This window comes from Schistocerca americana, chromosome 7, assembly GCF_021461395.2.
Source record: "Schistocerca americana isolate TAMUIC-IGC-003095 chromosome 7, iqSchAmer2.1, whole genome shotgun sequence".
Lineage (NCBI taxonomy): Eukaryota > Metazoa > Arthropoda > Insecta > Orthoptera > Acrididae > Schistocerca > Schistocerca americana.
This window is the reverse complement of record NC_060125.1, coordinates 167,712,569-167,734,279: the sequence shown is the minus strand read 5'-3', so window position 1 is coordinate 167,734,279 and position 21,711 is coordinate 167,712,569. Positions and strand designations below refer to the sequence as shown.

General features: G+C 42.5%; 1 protein-coding gene across 1 annotated transcript in view; it reads right to left on the bottom strand.

The window, feature by feature from the left end:
• Positions 1 to 6,851: 6,851 nt before the first annotated feature.
• Positions 6,852 to 21,711, bottom strand: part of LOC124622823 (WAS/WASL-interacting protein family member 3-like) — a 112,439-nt gene continuing 97,579 nt past the window's right edge. The window contains exon 10 of the mRNA XM_047148614.1: positions 6,852 to 6,895. Within this exon, the coding sequence (XP_047004570.1) occupies positions 6,852 to 6,895 (44 nt within the window). The remainder of the gene's footprint in view (positions 6,896 to 21,711) is intronic.

The following is a 21,711-nucleotide window of genomic DNA, read 5'->3' as shown; positions in this document are numbered from 1 at the left end:
TATTTCATATTATAAGTAAGTATATTAGTACCGAAATACGACACACGTTTTTTAATGTTTATTAAAGAGTCATTTGCATTGGAACTGTAATTATGCTTAAGACAAATGCAGAAAAGCAATTTATTTATCGTTGATTACAGATTTCCTTTAAAAGATAAGGAAATTACAAAAATATGGGTTATAAATATGAAGCGAGAAAACTGGTTTCCTACTACAGCCAGTTACCTCTGTTCAGCTCATTTTGAAGAGAAATATATGTACCACACAAATGTCCAGAGGCGCCTTTTGTCAAAAGCAGTACCTACTATCTTTAACTTTCCACCACATTTACAAAAGCAAGATAAAGTATTACGACCACAACCCAGAAAGCGATCTTTCGACAATTTGCAAGATAGTGCTGTTACAGTGACATCATTAGCACAAAGTAAGTCAATAATTTAATTTTACTCCGTGTTCTTATTACTTTGAATTACATACTTTCTATTACAATCTTATGGTGCAACTCTGTTATAAACTTATGATGTAACTGCATTCTTTCAGTGCATGTCGGACCCACATCTATTTCTGCTGACCACAATTACTGTCTACCAAGCCGTAAGAAGTTGAAAACACAATATAACAGAGTACAAGCAGAGAATGTGCGGCTAAAGAAGCGGATAAAGCAAATGAAGCAACTTAGTGTACGACACAAAAGAAGAATAGTGCAGTTACAGACTTTAGTTGCTGGTTTGAGAAGAAGGCTACAATCCTGAAATGTCAGAAAAACGTTTTGTTGAGGAGCCAGACAGAAGTGTTGCAATTGGAGAGAGGCTCCTTATTTATAAACAATGAACATCTTTTTACAGAAACTGAATTTGGTGAAGAAACCCATTATGTTAAACTGATAAAACTGCTGCTCAAACATTATTTTGTACGTCGAATAAATCACTTATGCAAATCAAAATCATCTGAGCAGAGAGGTAAAGTTGTGAGACAACTATACACGAAGCTTATTTTATTTAAAGGTCAGTGAAAAGACTGGAAAAATACGAATGTCAGTTAAAACATTGTAAAAATTAAATGTAAATAAATTATTTTACTTTTCTTGTAGATTATTATTGAATAAGTATGCTTGTGTTAACTACTTGTAACACATATTTCAAATAAATTCTCGTTCACAGTGTACTGGTTTTTGAGGCTTTGGCTGTTTACTTTGAAATAGCGACAAAAATATCGCATTTCTGCGCCCGTTACTGTTTCTGATAGTTAACCACAGCATGTTTAGAAGTTTCACTGTAATATTCTGGTGGTACCTGCTCTAATTGCATTAATTTATGGGCAACAAGTAACGTTATAGTGGATGGACAGACTTATTTGAGTTGTCTTGTAGTGTTATCTACATCGAAAAGTTTAGCCATATTTTGACAAAAACATCCCTTTTTGCTGTCAGTGTACACTAAAATCACTGCTGTCTATTGCTTGTTTTAGAAAAAATAAAGCTAGTATGGGCTATTTCAAGTAAGTCAAACGCAGTTACAAGGGGGCGGGACACAGCAGACGAATGCCTTGACTAAAGAAAACATGGTGGCCAGAACTTCAATTTGCTTCAAACATGGCGGACCTATAGCCACTCTATGAAATTTTAACTCGTTGGTAATTATAATCAACCTCTACATCAAATGTTGTCTCGCGTAGTTCGCTAGTGCCGAATCGCACCGTAAGGAGCGCTAGCGGCAGATGCGTTAAAGATGGTTGCCTCCACTGGACCGGAGCGTGCTAGCTATGTGTTTTGGTTTGAAGAATTGAAGTCGGCGACAAGAGCTCGGCGTAATTTCCGTACCAAATACGCTAGCAGAAACAAGGTGTTCGGTAAGACATGGGAAATCATCAGGTCGTCCAAGCACTTCTGACTACATTACTGAGCGAGTGAGACAACGTTTTGTCAACAGCCCTAGGAAATCGATCCGGCGTGCATCTCGCGAACTGCAAATCCCACATACGACTGTTTGGTATGTATTGAGAAACCGTTTAAATTTGAAACTGTACACATTGACGATCGTTCAAGCAATAAAAGACAGTGATAAAGTTGCTCGGAAGATGTTCTCTGCGTATATGTTTAATCGATTACATGGGGATGGACATTTCTTGGTCAAATTCATCTCTTCTGGCGACTTCAAGGTTAACACACATGACTGTAGGATTTGGGGCAATGAAAATCCACATCAAACATTGCAACATGTTCGTGATAGCTCTAAAACGAACGTTTTTTGTGCACTGAGCAAGAACAAAGTGTACGGACCCTTTTTTTCCGTGAGAGAACCATCAACGGGATAGTGTACTTGCATATGTTACAATTTTTAATACCACAGACTGATGAGGCTGACCAAGGACGAAATGTTTGCTTCATGCAAGATGGTGCACCACCCCACTATCTGGCTGACGTCTGGGATTTTCACAGTGACTCCTTTCCAGGTCAATGGATTTTGCGCGATGCGACAATTCCATGGCCCCCACGTTCACTAGACCTGACACCACTCTTTTCTTTCGGGGGGGGGGGGGGGGGGGGAATTGATCAATGTTTTCGTGTTCGTACAGAAGATTGTGCCGGCTTCTCTAACTGAACTTAAAGTAAGAATTTACGCCCCCACTGAGCAGGTTACACCTACAATGCTGCAGCGAGTTTGGGAAGAAATTGACTACCGATGGGATGTGTGCAGGATAACAAACGGAAGCCACATACATCATCTTTAGTTTAAGGTAAAAAAAATTGATGTGTTTTCCTACAAAATAACATTAAACCCAGCTCTATATCTTCTTCCAATAAATTTGTATGAACTTTTTAAAGTGGTAAAGTCCTTTTTTAAACACCCTGTATTTACTTGTCAGTAGATCTCTCTTGTCTGACAGAACACCGTCAGACTGGACTAGTTAACAACTACTACACTGATAATCCGTAAACACTGAGCCCACACTGGATAGATTGTGTCTGTCACACTACACAGAGTGAGTCAATAAGAACTTTACAACTCTGGAATGTTGTGTCCGACTTCTTGGACACAGAAGTGGCTAGTAACAGTACAGCGAATTAGAACCCTCTGAATAAGTAGTACTCTGTTAGTTACAACAAAATAACAAAACATATCTTTGCTCGCCAGGCTCAGCTTTAGTTATGAAACTGTACCCGTGGACCTGTGGTTCAGAACACACTAAACGAGCCACAATCCTGAGTGACGAACTGATACAAGTTCAGAGTGGCGTACTGTGACTTTACTAAGGTCACTAGAAAACACAAGTTTGCCGGCCGGAGTGGCCGAGCGGTTCTAGGCGCTACAGTCTGGAACTGCACGACCGCTACCGTCGCAGGTTCGAATCCTGCCTTGGACATGGGTGTGTGTGATGTCCTTAGGTTAGTTTGGTTTAAGTAGTTCTAAGTTCTAGGGGACTGATGACCTCAGAAGTCAAGTCCCATTGTACTCAGAGTCATTTGAACCATTTTGAAAACACAAGTTCGTGGACACTTGTTAACACTGTTCTGATAGCACTGGTGCGTAGGCAGAATTCACAGGAAAGTAAAGTCTCTTTCCGACGATTGACGAGAGCTGTGTCACAGCGAGTAGTAGCACAACGACGTTACTGCAGTAGGAACTTCCTGGAAGAATCCGACTTCGGGCAGAACTGCCGTCCTGGCCTCTGGCGACGCTATTTCAGGGCAGGGGAGCGGCGATGGCGCCACGGAACTATGAGAGGCACGGCTTCTTCCTAGCATCTCATTGTCGCCTCGTGATACTGCTTTACTGTGCAGTATATCTACGGTGGCGGATACCGCATGGAATGATACAGAAATTTATTGAGGCAATTCACGAAATAGGTTCATGTGTCTTATTTTGTAGCAATTAACCTGAAGTTTCATACAAAAGTGTCAAGTGCCATTTTGGTTCGATGTGACTACTATTAGTGATGCGGTAGTCAATTTCTACCCACACTCGTTGCAGGCGATCGGGTGTACCTTGTGCAACGGCAGCATAGACCCGATTTACTGGTCAGCTAAATTGTTTGGTAAGGGAGGAACGTACAAACAGTCTTTAATGAAATCTCAGAGAAAGATATCCAGTTGTGTCAAGTCTGGCGAGCGAGGTGGCGGTGCGATTGGCCCTTCACGACAAATCCATCGACCTGGAGAGTGGTTATCGAGTAAACCTCGAACTTCCGCGAAAAAACGAAGCGGTGCACCTTCTTGCTGGTAGTAAACCCTCCCATCTCGGTCATCTTCATCGATCAGTGGGATTAAAAAGTTTTCAAGTATATCCAGATACATAATACCAGAGAAAGGGCCGTGCACTTTCAATTTCCTATGGGGACAAAATATGGTAACTTTGGGGCTGTCACGAACATGTTCCAGGGTCGCATGTGTGCAGTTGTGGGTGTTCACTATGTCACTGATATGAAATGTTGGCTCATAGCTGAATATTATTATGTTCAGGAATCTCTTGTTGTACTGTATATGATGGAACATTTCTGCACAGAATTCCCCATGGACAACCTTATCTGCATCACTAATGTGCTGTACCACTGTGAATCTGTAGGGTTTCAATTGCAAATGCCTGTGCAGTACTGTCAAATAGTATTTTGTGGCATGCAAGTCTCACGGGACGCACGCCGCCTTTATTTTTATGGACCTCTCCGTAACCAGTTTGATATAATCACCAACTCGCGGACGACCTGGTGATTTATCTTGTCGCAGTGAACAACATGTCTCAGCAAAGTTCTTGTGCCAAGAATAAATTGTAGGCCTGCTTCAAGATTGTCTAGTGTATTCGCAGTGAAATTTACACCTAACAGTTGTTGCAAAGTTTGTTTCATGAAACCAAAACACACCGCGAGCACTTTCCGCACGAATGAAAGTAGCCATTTTAACTGTGGTCTACGCTGTCGCTCCTGTTTGCGGAATGGGTTACTGATACATACTTAAGATTGTATGCTACAAAATGATACATATACCGATTCTGTGAGTTATCTCAACAAATTTCTATATCATTGCAAAGCTGTAAAGTCCTTTTCAACTTACCCCATATTTGTTGTATGTACATTCTAATATACGACAGTCTGTTGCTTGACTCGTGCACCTCATGTAATTTGATTTTAAATCATTACTATCTGAACTTTATTCCCGTCACTTAATAATATAGCTAATGATTGACTAATGTCAGTGATCCCCAGGAGTAACACGTCTACTTCTGTATTAATTAATTCTTCTTCCTGCTGGCAGTTTCGCATGTAATTTTCTCTGCTGTTCAGTTGGGTAGGTAATGAGACAAGCCGGACGCAGTAGGCCGGGATAGTGACCTTACGTTTGGACAGTTCCACCCTGCTTTCTCAGAGCTCGTATCAGGCTCCATTCCGGTTTTGCCAGGGCTAATGCCAGCTATCGCCTTCCCGCAGTCTTTGCTTAACGCTGTCCGCTCTGTACAGTATGTGTTCAGGGCTACATTCGCAGTAAGAGTTCACGTGGCATAAGAACAATCTGAACTCGTGAAGAGTCTAATTGTTTACATGCACAGCATTCAGGCAAAACAAACTTAAAGGAATTTTTTCTTGCCGAAAATCGCCCACTGATAATGCTGTGTGAGGGACAATAAGTAATAAATACAGATGCTGGGGGTCAGCGGGAAACAGCTGGGCTGCTTTGTGAATGCTAACGCTTTGCTCTTTGTAACGCACAGGGCCAACTTTCTGTCACCATTTCATGTGAAGTAAATAATCTCTCACTTAAAAAGTTGTAAGAGGGATCCTCATTGGCTCAACCAAACAAATAGCATAGTATGGAAAATGAGGACATAAAATTCTGTGACATGTATACGTGAAGACTATCACATTTGCTAGGAGAATAAGAATGCGTTTGTAGGTGCGATATATGGATTAGTCACATTTTGAAATCTAACGCTTTCGCAAGTCATTAAAGGCTCAGTGCGACTCAGTCGAAAATATTAGCTGCACGTATAGTTTTTCAGTCATCTGGCAGATTCAATCACTGTGCAATCACTTTTATCTTCCGGTAATTCATGTGTACATTATGTCTTGTCCTTTTGCCTCGGACCACTCCAACTTCGCCAAAATTTTCGTGTATGAAATTAGCACTGACGCATGATGACAATTGATAACCTTGTTCTCTGATTTCTTGTAATGGAACAGTTCCTATAATAATTTGTTATTCATGTCTGCTAACAGGGTATGATTTAGATCATTGTTTCATTTCATAGTTAGCTTTTGTGAGGTATAACATCCAAGTCTCATACTTCTTAGGCTGCATCTTTCATATTAGTTATCTGTTGCATGATGCCTTTTTTTATTAAATGCATATGAGTCTCTGAGGATCGACCTGACTATCGACCAATATACCCGATGCAGATTATTCTGGAACTCACATCAGTGTGCCGTGAGCTAAACTGTAACCTCACAATTCGCATTTTTATTCCTCGGCAAAGTGTTAACAGAAAGTGTGGTAATGAAATGATGCACTGAAGATATTTGCTGACTGATGAGATAAAGGCTACAAATGGAGAGAAAATCCTTTTATTAACTGTTTTTCGAAAATCTGCTACATGTAATAACGTCTGAAAAAATGGCTCTGAGCACTATGGGACTCAACTGCTGAGGTCATTAGTCCCCTAGAACTTAGAACTAGTTAAACCTAACTAACCTAAGGACATTACAAACATCCATGCCCGACGCAGGATTCGAACCTGCGACCGTAGCGGTCTTGCGGTTCCAGACTGCAGCGCCTTTAACCGCACGGCCACTGCGGCCGGCAAGAACGTCTGAACCTCCAGCCCGATGCACCCTCCACGGAACGCGGAAACTGGACATAGGATGCTTCAGCGGTGGAAGCCAGAGAACAATAAATCAGACAGCACGGAGCCTGCAGATGGTGTTGCCGCACCAAAAGAACACTCAGTTTAAACTTTCTTCACTCCAGCCTATGCCTTGTGTTCGTTACTGATTGAAGTAATCCTTTCATTTGCACCAGGGAAGAAATATTTAACTTAATATTTCTTTCCTTTCTGTAATACATTGTTAGATATTTCGACAAGGCAGCGTAGCAAATGCATTTTTACTGGAGGAATACGGACAGAATATTCAGGAATTCACTGTTTTCCCTTTACATGAGTGACGGTGTGGTAACTTACGTTCAGTTAATTACAGCGCAGTGCAGTTTTTCTTTTTATTTAATGACTGATGCTTGAAGTTGGCAGAGGTGTTTACTCCTGGAATTAATGTGGAGTACTTTCTGCTTTTTTGCGTCCGGAGTGGAGAATCAATGCTGCTGTAGAAAGTTGTAGTGTAAACGCAGTCAGATCTCAGAGTCCCATCAGTTACAATAATCGGGGATTTAAGCTTCTAATACGGGTGGTTAAATCCGAGCCTAGTTAACAGAAATAAAATTATTACTGAGTTCCCGTGCTCGGGAACTGATGGTCGAAATTCTCCGAGTCAAACCCAATCATTCACCCTGAATTGTAATCCCGCACTTGAATGTTAATGGCGAAGTACGTGTTTCTTATAACGCATGTTATTCTCTAACGTTCGCAGCTCGTTGTCTCGCAGTAGCGGTCTCGCTTCCCGAGCACGGGGTCCCTGGTTCGATTCCCGGCAGGGTCAGGGATTTTCACCTGCCTCAAGATCCCCATTGCAGCCAGGGGAAGGCAATGGCAAACCACCTCCGCTAGGACCTTGCCAAGTACGGCGGTGTGGGTCTCCCGCATCGTTCCCCTACGCTCTGTCAAGGAGTATAGTACTTCATCATCACACTTAAAACCGAGTATTTCAAGAATGATTAGTTACGGAAATTGCGGAACACGCAGTTGAATAGGTTTTTATGACCAGAAGATGGTCTGAATATGACCGAAGTCGACAGTCACAATAAAATAATAAAAAGTAGAGCTGCGTGTCGTATGATGCACTCCCTAACAGTAAACAAGATTTTTTGAAATGTATGCGGCGGCAGAGGCAGATGGTTGAGTCACGAAGCTGCAGTTAACTGCAGCACTGAGCACCCAACATTGGCTAGCGTGGATATCACTCGAGTCTAACGGCTGTAAGTCTTAGGAAAGACAGCCGATACACTGCTGGAGGCATTGGTTTTGCTTCTGAGAGGACGGGTATCGAATTCCCACTCACAAAACTTGGCTATTTCTTGCTTTCCTTAAATCGCTTGAGGCTAATGCCGGCGTGCTTTCTTTGAAACGGATACGGCTGATTTTCCTGCGCGCCCCTTTTCCCTCTCCCAGGACATTTTCCGTCTCTAATGACGTCGTCTTCAGTAAGACATCAATTTCACTATTATATATTTTTTCTTTACTTTTCGCCGTCCACGGAATGCCCATTCTTATGTAGACCTGTTTTTGTTGTTGTAACTGTTATTTTTGCTGTTGCTGTCTAAAGATCAGGGACTAATTTTGGTCTAGCTCTCCATGCTATTCTACCCCGCGCAAGCCTCTTCATCTTTGCACAGCTCCTGTATGATATGATACGCTCCTGCTTACCGTATTTTTATCTCACACGACATCGATGATTCCTTGATGCCTCGCAATGTGTCCTTTCAAACGATCATCCCCTTTAGCCAAGTTATGCGACAAACCTCGATTCCGAACCACTTCATCAGCTATTCTATCTATTCCGCTTATCTTCAGCATCCTTCTGTCTGAACTGTTTGTCGTGTACATTTTACATCCGTATAAGGCTGCACTCCAGATAAATACCTTCACGAAGAACTTTCTAACAGTTCAGCTGATGTCAGATGTGGACCATACATGTGAAAATGTTTCACAGTAGCCGGCCGCGGTTGCCGTGCGGTTCTAGCGCTGCAGTCCGGAACCGCGGGGCTGCTACGGTCGCAGGTTCGAATCCTGCCTCGGCCATGGATGTGTGTGATGTCCTTAGGTTAGTTAGGTTTAAGTAGTTCTAAGTTCTAGGGGACTGATGACCTAAGATGTTAAGTCCCATAGTGCTCAGAGCCATTTGAACCATTTGTTTCACAGCGATGTGTTCATGATTTGACAACTCATTTTATTGACTCCTGGACAGAAAATTATTTTCTGAACATAGTCCGTCACATTAATTTAATGTATCTCTATCGTGCATTTTTAGTATTATTGAAAGTTCAGATTAACTCTTTAATTTGTAGTGTATAAGTGTACCATCCCACATTATCAGAAGACAGTGAGTGTTACCAATTCTAATAACTGGGTACAGCTTTTCAGGCTGATGAATATCCTTGTTAAGGGGCTAACACGTGAATAAGTGTCAAAATGTTTCTACAGTTTTCTGAACAAGTTTACCCTGAGGAAATTGTGCCGAAGAAAGCCTCAAAATTAGAGAAATTTAAAACTCTCTGCACACTTTACGATGTCCTCTTGACAGAGAGGTAGCTGATTTGCTGTTCGTGGTCAAGTGGCTAGCGTTGCTACTTCGTGATCTCAGGGTCCCGGGTTTGATTAGCGCCCAGAGTGGGGATTTTCTCAGCCCGAGCACTGCGTGTTTGTTTTGTTTTCATCATATCATCATCATTCGCGACAGTGACTAGATTGAATTGTGTAAAACTTGCACTGTGTAAAAATTCGGACTATGTATGAGAGCTGATGACCGCGCAGTTGCCGCGAGGGATTAGCCGAGCGGTCTCGGGCGCTGCCGTCATGGACTGTGCGGCTGGTCCCGGCGGAAGTTCGAGTCCTCCCTCGGGCATGGGTGTGTGTGTTTGTCCTTAGGATAATTTAGGTTAAGTAGTGCGTAAGCTTACGGGCTGATGACCCTAGCAGTAAAGTCCCATAAGATTTTGGACATTTTGTAAGGTGTCAGGCAAATCCAACACCTTCCATGAAAACCCTGACATGATAAGCAAATCCAGTAGTATGTCACATAGCTCCGAATAAATCGTGACATTAAATTAACCAAAGTAATACGAGTAACGAGTGAGCAAATGGAATACCTTCCCACCGTGAGACAGACGCAGTTCCGAGGGGAGAAACGAGAACACAAGCCGAGAGCAGAACCGTGTTAAGTTAGAAGTCCCTACGATAAGGGACGGACACCCACGTCGCCAGCTAACCGCTAGGACCACACCCCAGCCGCAAGTTTTAGCGTGAGACTTTTTCGCGTCTCTGTTACGTCAGGACCACCCCCCAGCCCATGTTAAAAGCTAGAGCCCTCCAGAAGAACAGTATAGATCTTACGATAACACAAAAAGGGCCACACCACCAGCAAGTTTTAGCGTGAGACTTTTTCGCGTCTCTGTTACGTCAGGACCACCTCCCAGCCCATGTTAAAAGATAGAGCCCTCCAGAAGAACAGTATAGATCTTACGATAACGCTAAAAGGACCACACCAGCTGCAAGTTTTAGCGTGAGACTTTTTCGCGTCTCTGTTACGTTGCAAACTTTAAAAACATTGCCCCACCATGAAAAGTATAACGTTTCTCATTGGATAGACAGAATTTTTGTAGGCAGAGCTTAAGGTTAACATTGAGACCCTGATTGGTCAGATGAAAACACAGCCAGATAGTTTTTTTAAACCAACTTCGGTAAATTGTAGTAAGGGGGAGTTAGGGGAGAGTTGCTTCCGAGACGGCGAGGTGAGCGGAGCTGTGCTGTCCGTCGCCCCCTGACGAACACCGACAGGGTAATGAACGCACGCGATGCCGCATAACAGCGCATAAAGCTTCACTCAGAACTGCAGAAGTCTCATCTATTACACCCCCTTTTTGCGTAATACTAGTGTCGATCGTCAATTAAAGCTCATGGTGTTCACATTTGCCACTTGAAGTAAAAATCTGAAACGCGATGATTTTTCTGTTATATAGTTACTGAGAAGCCACATCAGCCACTGTAATTTACGACAAGTTAGATAAGTAATTAAAGATAATTGAGGGGCAATGTAGACCATTTTGATAGTTTTCTCTCTTGTGAAACTTAATTTAAACCTAGATTATAGATGTGATATGGCATAGGTCATCCTTCGATCCATTGTAGAACTTGGAAACCCACTCAGGGAATATTCGTTCACATTTTTGTTGAACGCAGTTGGTTTTTACCATCCTGTATTAAAACATTTCCTTATATCAATAGTGTAATTAATAACAATGTTTTGTGAGTAGAATAAAATTTCTAATGGTAAACTTAACTGCTTTTTCGACGTTATTTTACCTGCTAATTAAAATTAGGAAAGCCTTGAACCCCTTCCACTAAATTTAGTTAGCATTAAGATTCTTTTACAGGGAGTGCAGTGGAGCTGACGCTGAAATCATTAAGTATTTGGTTATATCATCGCTAGTCTCACTGAACTCTTCTGAATTCTACATGTCATGTGTGGTCTGGCGTCTCGTTACCAGCAACAGGTCCCAGGTTCAAACTAGTCAATACCCTAAAAAACACGCTCAGAGCGTCGTTGCGCGAAAGTGGTAGGGAGACACGATATAGAACAACAGACACCACGCAGAATGTTAAAATTTGAACCGCACTGTTGAGCGCCCCACAAACAACAAACCAAACATCATCACGCAGATAGCTCTGTTAAAAAGACAGTTTTGTTCACGCTTGTTAGTTTCTTTATGACTTTTTAGTCTCTAATGCTTTATTGACAGAAGATTATTGGAGACGTTATCACATGGTAGGATTCAAAACACAGATGGAAGTTTTTTAACAACTTTATATGGGAGCAGATACCAACAACTGTTCTGGTTGGTCTAAATACGTTGAAAATAGGTGTACTCGATGCTCTGCTATGTTTCAGTGATAGTGCGATGTCAAGTAATAAGGTTATGCCATTTTGGGAGTACTGGTGGACTAAATAAACAAATACCATTAATTTCCATTGGCCGCAGAAGAAATCAATGTTGGAAGCTGTCAAAGAAGGAAGAATAAGAAGTCTGAAAAATAGAAGGGAGAGAGAACAACAACAGAAACAGGGTGAATAAGGACCTGGGATGCATTAATGTTATGCAAGGTAGGTGGAGAAACAAGTTTTAGCTTTTACTTGAATTTCCCGGAAGTATATATTTTTGATGTTTTGGTAAAACAGTGGTTAAAAACTATTAAAGGTAGAGGGTTGAAGTTTTGTGTACTATCTTAAAAGACAGGGTGAGTCACTAACCATTGCCACGACGAATAACTCCGAAAGTATAATAGTAACTCCAAAAGTATTATAGGAGCTGAAAAGTTTGTGGGAAAAATGTTGCATGGGGCAACGGGGGCCATAATATGACGTTGGTTTCTTGTTGCTAGGTAGGGACGCGTCAGAGATATGAAGATCAACTTTTTTTATATATTTTTTTAGAATGGGGTGCTACAGTTTGGTACTTACACTACGAGATCAAAGTAATCCTGACACCTGGCTGAAAATGACTTACAAGTTCGTGGCGCCCTCCATTGGTAATGCTGGAATTCATTATGGTGTTGGCCCACCGTTAGCCTTGATGACAGCTTCCACTCTCGCAGGCATACGTTCAATCAGGTGCTGAAAGGTTTCTTTGGGAATGGCAGCCCAATTTTCACGAAGTGCTACCCTGAGGAGCGGTATCCTTGTCAATCGGTGAGGCCTGGCCCGAAGTCGGCGTTCCAAAACATCCCAAAGGTGTCCTATAGGATTCGGGTCAGGACTATGTGCAGACCAGTCCATTACAGGAATGTTATTGTCGTGTAACCACTCCGTCACAGACCGTGCATTATCAACAGGTGTTCGATCGTTTTGAAAGATGGAATCGCCATCCCCAAATTGCTCTTCAACAGTGGAAAGCAAGAAGGTGCTTAAAACATCACTGTAGGCCTGTGCTGTGAGTATGCCATGCAGAACAGCAAGGGGCGCCAGCTCCCTCCATCAAAAACACGATCACGCTATAACACCACGACCTTCGAATTTTGCTGTTGGCACTGCACACGCTGACAGATGTTCACCAGGCATTTGCCATACCCACATCCTGCCATTGGATCGCCACATTATGTACCGTGATTCATCACTCAACACAACGTTTTTCCACTGTTCAGTCGTCTAATGTTTAGCCTCCTTACACCAAGCGAGGCGTCGTTTGGCAATTACCAGTGTGATGTGTGGCTTATGAGCAGCCGCTCGACCATGAAATCCAAGTTTTATCACCTCTGGCCTAATTGTCATAGTACTTGCAGTGGATGCTGAAACAGTTTGGAATTCCTGTGTGATGGTCTGGATAGATGTCTGCCTATTACACACTACGACTCTCTTCAACTGTCGGCGATCCCTGTCAGTCAACAGACGAGGTCGGTCTGTACGCTTTTGTGCTGTACGTGTCCCTTCACGTTTCCACTGCACTAACACATCAGAAACAGTGGACTTACGGATGTTTAGGAGTGTGGAAATCTCGCGTACAGATGTATGACACAAGTGACACCTGATCACCTGACCACGTTCGAAGTTACTGAGTTCCGCGGAGCGGCCAATTCTGCTCTCTCGCGATCTCTAATGACTACTGAGGTCGCTGATATGGAGTACCTGGCAGTAGGTGGCAGCACAATGCACCTAATATGAAAAACGTATTTTTGGGGTGTCCAGATACTTTTGATCACATAGTGTATTTTCTGATATTGGCTATCGAGACGAATCCAATGATGTGTAACAGCAAGACCTTTGAAGGTCAACGAAGGTCAAAAAGGTGGCGTGATCGTCCATTTACAGAAGGCGTTCGAAGTGATGACCATTGGTATCAATGCAGTACTGCAATCTTCTTATCGTGGATTGAGTGGTATTTCATTATCGCTTCGGCACTTATCGAAGCACATGCTCTTACAATTCTCTCTCGTATGTCGTGCAAATAGTAAATATTCACCGAATACAGTGTATCCATCTAGCGTGCCATTGACATGTAAACACCATCTGACGACTTCGCAATACAACACTAATAGGAACGGTAAGACTAGTATCGTCGAATCAAGCGAATGTGAACGATGTATACCTTCGAAGAACAAGTTGATATGCTTCTCATTTACGGAGAATGTCAACGAAATCCTGTGAGAGGTAGAGACTTATACGCTGAAAGATATCGTCAACGTACTCACCCTACACATACATTTAAATGTGTGTATGATACATTGAGAACAACTGGATCTTTAACGCATCAGAAACACATCTGGCGAAGGAAAGTTACTAACGAGGTAACGCAAATTGCTACTCTTGCCATTGTGGTTCGAGATCCTTGTGTTAGTTCGCATCAAATCGCAAGAGAATCTGGCATGAGCAAGAGTAGTGTTGTTCGTGTTCTGCATCGCCATAAATATCATCGTTACCATGTCAGTCTCCACCAAGAATTAACTGGTATGGATTCTATACGTCGCATTGAATTCTGCCGATAGGCTCAACTTCAGATGCAGAGGGACGCCACACTTATTAATTTGCTTTTATTTACTGACGAGACTACATTCACGAACTATGGAAATGTTAATTTCCATAACATGCATTACTGGGCAACTGAAAATCCATGTTGGCTGTGGCAAGTTGCACACCAAAAACCCGGCCGGTGAATGTACGGTGTGGGTTTCTGGAGGCCAGAATCATAGGCCCCTATTTCATCGCAGCAAATCTTAATGGTAGGAAGAACACCACATTTCTGCAAGAAACATTAGGTCTGTTATTGGAAGAAATGTCTTTAGGAACAAGGAACAGAATGTGGTATCAACGCGATGGGTGTCCGGCATATTTTTCGCTGATGGCTCGAAATGAGTTGCAAAGACAATTCCCAAATAAGTTGGATTCGACTCGGAGGAGGTGTGTAGTGGCCAGCTCGTTGGCGAGACTTGACGTCTCTGGATTTTTTCTTGTTTGGATTCGTAGAAGACGTTCATAAAGATGTTCCAACTACACCTGAAGATATGCGAGAGAGAACTGTCGGAACATGTGCTTCGATAAGCGCCGATGTGATAAGGAATACCACTCAATCCATGATAAGAAGATTGCAGCACCGCATTGATGCCAATGGTCATCACTTCGAACACCTTCTATAAATGGACGTTCATGCCACTTTTGTGATCTTCGTTAAGCTTCAAAGACCTTACTGTTACCCATCATTGGATTCGTCTCGATAGCCAATATCAGAAAATAAGTACCAAACTATAGCATCCCATTAAAAAAAAACAAAGTTGACCTTCATATATCTGAAGCGACCCAACTTAGCAACAAAAAAACCAACGTCATATTACGTCCACCGTTGTCCTATGCAACTATTGTCTCACAAACTTTTCAGCTCCTATTAAACTTTTGGAGTTATTCTTGATGGCAATAGTTAGTGACTCACCCTGTATATTAACTAAAAAAAGTAGACAATTCTTATGATTTACATTTGACAGTTAAAAACTTTGTAAAAAAAACTGTGAGTTATATATTGAATTTTTTGATAAGCATTATTTAAAAAAATTTGAACCATTAGTTATGACAGTAACATCTTTTTAAAAGTCTGCTGCAACGATAATACCGTGAAGAACTTACTGAAAAAATCAGGCTTCTACTTTATTTATTTCGGCATACGTGTATCTAGGCTGTACGTAAATAATTAAAATGCTTTATTCCACTTGCAACGAGAAGTACATTTCATAAAATGATGTGAGTCCAAAAGCTGTGATTCATAAATTAAAATGTTCCCAAAAGATCCGTTAAAAGAATGTAAGCACTATATTCGCTTGCAACTCGTACTCCTTCAACTACACTATTTTGAAAATTGCCAAATTTTTTCAAGATTTCCCCTCGTTTTCACGAACCAGTCATCTTAAGTAATTTGTTTGATGGTCAGCAACGCATATAAGGGACGTGTCACGCTTGAATGTGCGTGTTCAGTACGGACTAGGCATCAGTGCAGGTTGTTTACGAGTAGTGCACGCTTCGTATTTGCATTTTGAGGCCGAGGTCAACGTCCAATAAAAGACCTAACAGAGTTCCAAAGAGGACAGGTTGTGGGGACTCGATTGGCTGGAGCATCAGTAACTAAGACAGCCAACTTATTGAAAGTTTCAAAATGGTTCAAATGGCTCTGAGCACTATGGGACTCAACTTCTGAGGTCATCAGTCCCCTAGAACTTAGAACTACTTAAACCTAACTAACCTAAAGACATCACACACATCCATGCCCAAGGCAGGATTCGAACCTGCGACTGTAGCGGTCGCACGGTTCCAGACTGTAGCGCCCAGAACCGCTCGGCCACCGCGGCCGGCATTGAATGTTTCAAGAGCAACTGTTTCAGCAGTCATGACAGGCTACACAAAACATAGAAAGACATCATCGCTTAAACGTAGCAGTAGGCGCACACCAAAACTAAATGCTAACACGAATTGTGTCGTAACAACACAAAACTACGACGGCTAAAGTGACTGCAGAGCGCAATAGCCATCTTCGAGACCCCGTATCTATCGATACTGTCTGCTGAGAACCCCATAAAGCGATTATTCAAGGACAAGCCGCTACAGCGAAACCATTAGTGACGACAAACGACACAAAGAAGTGTAAAAGAAGGTGTCAGGAACATAAATCTTGGACAGCTGCTCAGTGGAAATAAGTCAAATGATCCGATGAGTCAACGTTTTCGTTATTTCCAACATCGGGTCAGGTTTACGTCTGGAGAACGGCAGCAGAAGCCTACAATCCTGATTGCTTGATTCCAACGGTTAAGCATTGAAGTGTGATGGTGTGGACAGCCATTTCATGGTATTCTGTTGGTCCCATCATAGCTCTCAAAGGCCATGTTACAGCCAACGATTACGTGAACATTTTACGGGGTCAGGCGCACCCTATGATTCAAATGTTGAACCCCAACAATGATGCCATATTTCAAGGCAATAACGTACCCATTCACACAGCCAGGAAAGCGCAATCGTGGTATGACCATGCAACTCAACTTCATTGTCTTCCCTGGCCAGCGCAGTCCCTGGACTTGAACGTTGTCGAACCCTTGTGGGCGGTATTGGAACGCAGACTCCGGAGCCGATATCCGCCTCTCTCGTCACTAAAGGAGTTAGAAGAGGTTCTGATCGAAGAGTGGCGTAACATTTTGAGCCGTGACGCCATTAAGTTAGTGGACGTCTGGCGCCATTAGCTCAAGGGTAGTATCGACTATCCCTCTTGCAGCCCCATTGCCAATATCTGTGAGGAAGAGCTGGTGTCTGTGAGTTGTGCCCTTAGAAGGTCTTTGTTTGCCGATATATATACGAGGTTCGCTGGCCCGAGAGAGGGAAGCACCAAGCTTGAGGGTTGGCGGTAGCGTCGCAACAAGAGGCGGTCACAAGGTCTGAGCGGCCGAAGCCACGAGCTATGCAAGGAGGGCCTGTGCAGATTAAGGATAAAGGAATACTTCACCGGGGTCAGCCTCGACTACAAGCAGCAGGTCGACATCCCGTCGATTGGTTGGCAACATTCGTGTCTCACGACCGCTCGTGGCCTGGCTGCCCTCTTCTACCTGGCTTTCATCGACACCACTCAGCAACCGCCGCGACGCACCGTGGATCCATGGAACTGCTTGCTGATAAAGGGGAGTAACATTCTGTAAAACTCGTGGTGATTTGCGTCATTGTCTACATGACCTCCTGATTATTTTGTTGTTCGTACACGGATTGCGTCTTTGATTCATAATCAAAAAGTCTGCAGTCCCGACTTCGAATCCCTCCGCTGTTTAAATTTTGATTAATTATCAGCATTGGCGCCTGAAGACTTCCAGCATAAGAAGTCACCCCTCATTCTACCAACGGCCTTGTCAAAGAGGGTAGAGGAGTGGTCAGATGTTCAGGCCACTCTCTTGTCCTAGGGGTGGGAAACTCCCCCTAAAGGCAAAAGACTCAGCAATGATCAACGGCAAGAGCATGCAGAAGGCAACGAAAACTACTGCATTAAAGACACGTATCGTTTATCCACAGGACATGTGGCCTGTTCAAATGGCTCTGAGCACTATGGGACTTAACATCTGAGGTCATCAGTCGCCTAGAGCTTAGAACTACTTAAACCTAACTAACCTAAGGGAATCACACACATCCATGCCCGAGGCAGGATTCGATCCTGCGACCGTAGCGGTCACGCGGTTCCAGATGTGGCTTGTAATTCAAGAAGTGTCTTGATGATCTCTCCATTGGCAAAAGAGTCCGGAGGAGTCTCCCATTCAGATCTCTGGGACTGTCAGGGTGGAAGTTACCATGAGAAACAGATTGAATAAGTAACGAAATCATAACGTTATACGAGTCGGGGCGTGGAACGTCACAAGCTTGAACGTGGTAAGAAAACTAGAAAATCTTAAAAGGGAAATGCAGAGGCTCAATATAGATAAAGTAGGAGTCAGTGAAGTGAACTGGAAATAAGACAAGGATTTCTGGTCAGATGAGTATAGGGTACAATCAACAGCAGTAGAAATTGGTATAACGGGAGGAGGATTCTTTATGAATAGGAAGGTAGGGCAGAGAGTGTGTTACTGTGAACAGTTCAGCGATAGGATTGTTCTTACCAGAATTGTCAGCAAACCAACACCGACAACGATAGTTTAGGTATACATGCCGACGTCGCAAGCTGAAGATGAAGAGATAAAGTGTATGAAGATACTGAAAGGATAATACATTATGTAAAGGGAGATGAAAATCTAATAACAAAGGGAGACTGGAATGCAGTTGTATGGGAAGGGGTAGTAGAAAAGTTTACAGGAGAATATCGGCTTGGGACAGGGAATGAGAGAGGAGAAAGACTAATTGAGTTCTGCAAGAAGTTTCTTTTAGTAATACCGAATATTCTGTTCAAGAATCACAAGATGAGGACCGCTCGGCCACAGCGGCCGGCTGCTGACAAGTGCGAGAATTAGCTGCTTACAAAAATAATATACATAAGAATGGAAAAGAAAATTGAGGATGTGCTAGATGACGATCAGTTTGGCTTTAGGAAAGGTAAAGGCACGAGAGAGGCGATTCTGACGTTGCGGTTAGTAATGGAAGTAAGACTAAAGAAAACTCAAGACACGTTCATAGGATTTGTCGACCTGGAAAAAGCATTTGACAATGTAAAATGGTGCAAGATGTTCGAAATTCTGAAAAAAGTGGTGGTAGGCTATAGGGAGAGACGGGTCATATACAATATGTACAACAGCCAAGAGGGTATAATAAGGGTGGACGACCAAGAACGAAGTGCGCGTATTAAAAAGGGTGTGAGACAAGGATGTAACATTTCGCCCCTACTGTTCAATCTGTATATCGAGGAAGCAATGATGGAAAATGTTCAGGTGTGAGATTAAAATTAAAGGTGAAAGGATATCAATGACACGATGCGTTGATGACATTGCTATTCTAAGAATTACATGATCTGCTGAACGGAATGAACGGTCTAATGAGTACAGTGTATGGACTGAGAGTAAATCGAAGAAAGACGAAAGTAATGGGAAGTGGTAGAAATGAGAACAGCGAGAAACTTAACATTAGGTTTGATGGCCACGAAGTAGATGAAGTTAAGGAATTCTGCTACCTAGGCAGTGGAATAACCAATGACGGACGGCGCAAGGAGGACATCAAAAGCTGACTAGCAATGGCAAAAAGGGCCAAGAGAAGTCTACTAATAGCAAATAGCGGCCTTAATTTGAGGAAGAAATTTCTGAAAATGTACGTCTGGAGTACAGCATTGTGTGGTAGTGAAACAAAGTCTGTGGGAAAACCGGAACAGAAGAGAATCGAAGCATTTGAGATGTAGTGCTGCAGAAGAATGTTGAAAATTAGGTGGACTGATAAGATAAGGAATGAGGTGGTTTTGCGCAGAATCGGAGAGGAAATGAATATGTGGAAAACACTGATAAGGAGAAAGGACAGGATGATAGGACATCTGCTAAGACATAAGAGAATGACTTCCATGGTACTAGAGGGAGTTCTAGAGGGCAAAAACTGTAGAGGAAGACAGAGATCGGAATACATCCAGCAAATAATTGAGGACGTAGGTTGCAAGTGCTACTCTGAAATCAAGAGGTTAGCACAGGAGAGGAATTCGTAGCGGACCGCTTCAAACCAGTCAGAAGACAGATGACTGAAAAAAAAAGAAAAAACCACCCTCAGCGTTTTACTTGGTCGGCTCTTTGGTCGTAAATATAGGCCGTAGTATTGTACTAAGACAGCAGTTGTCGTTTAAAAATTTGTCCCGCTACTATATTGCCTTCAGAGTAGCCTTCGTAACTGACAAACAGTTTAACTTTTTAAAAATTAACAGCCGACTGTCATCAGGGCTTTAGTCAGAATCAGATTGCCAAAAGTGACGGGTTGGGATCCTGTCGCACCTTACTTTCCGACTGAAATTAAGAAGTTGCTTCCTTTGCAGTAAGCCTTATCACTGTCATAATTGTTTACTAATCTGTTTAACTTTAAGCATAGGTGCACATCTTAACCCTGAACCTTTCCAGATACAGCTTTCAAATTAAAAGTTGCGCCATCTGTTTGAGTAACTGAAACACTCTTGTCATCAATGGTGCTTATAAAATTTTCAAGTGTGGCATAAGGGCATTTTATAAGAGAAACTGTGACCAGCGCGGTAGTAAACACCATTGTTTCTCCCGATAACGGGCGGGCTGCAGGTCTGGTCGTCTTGTAATTATTGTCATGTTGTTTGTTGTTTTGACTTCTCTTGCAAAAGCTTATTCATTTCACAATTTTTTTCATTTTGTAATAAAAACAAAATATATTATTATATATTGTTAAATAAACAGGTTGTCTGTAAAGAAAGTTGTATTGTGGGTCTTCCCTTCCACGTTTTCCTTAATATGAGTAAGTACCGCGTTTCACATTCCGTTGGAGACTATACAATCATTATATGTCTATATTCCAAGAAGAATCGCAGCTGTTTTACTGGCAAATGGGGGTCCAACTCCTTATTAGTAAACCATTCCCAAGTAAATACAGGTGTTCACATTATTTTGCCTATCCGCGGTATGTGCTCGTTCCATTTCGTATAGCTTTGCAACGTTACGTCCAGAGATTTAATCGACGTAACTGTGTCAAACAGGACACCACTAATACTGTATTCGAACATTACAGGATTGTTTTTCCTACTCATCTGCATTAAGTTACATTTTCCTACATTTAGACCAAGCGACTCTTCATCATACCAAATATAAATTCTCTCTAAGTCATCCCTTATCCACCTACATTCACTCAACGACGACACTTCTCGTCCAATATAGTGTTATCAGCAAACAACTGCAGATTGCTGCTCAGCCTGTCCGTAAAGTCAATATTCTCTAACAGGAGTGGTCCTATCAAACTTCCCTGGGACACCCCAGACTATACCTTGCCGCTGATGATCAATCGCCGCCCAGGACAACTCAATGGATTCTATTACATAACAAGTCTTGAAACCATTCATATGTCCGTACGCTAATTCCTTTGTTAAAAGTCTGTAGTGGGGCACTGCATCAGATACTTCCCGGAAATTTAAGAACGTGGTATCTGTGTTTTGCTCTTGATCCACTGTTCGCAGGATATCGTGCAAGCTAAGTTTCGAACGATCAGTGCTTTGGAAATCTGTGCTGCATTGTGGACAGAAACTTTTCGGTCTCTGGTAAATTTTTTATATTCGAACTTACTCAATATTTCTGCAACAAACCGACGTTAAGGATATTGGCCTGTAATTTTGCTGATCTCCTGTTTTACCCTTCTTATATGCAGGACGCACCTGCCCTTTTTCCAAACACCTGGGACTTTGCGCTGGTCGAGAGAGTGGCGATAAAT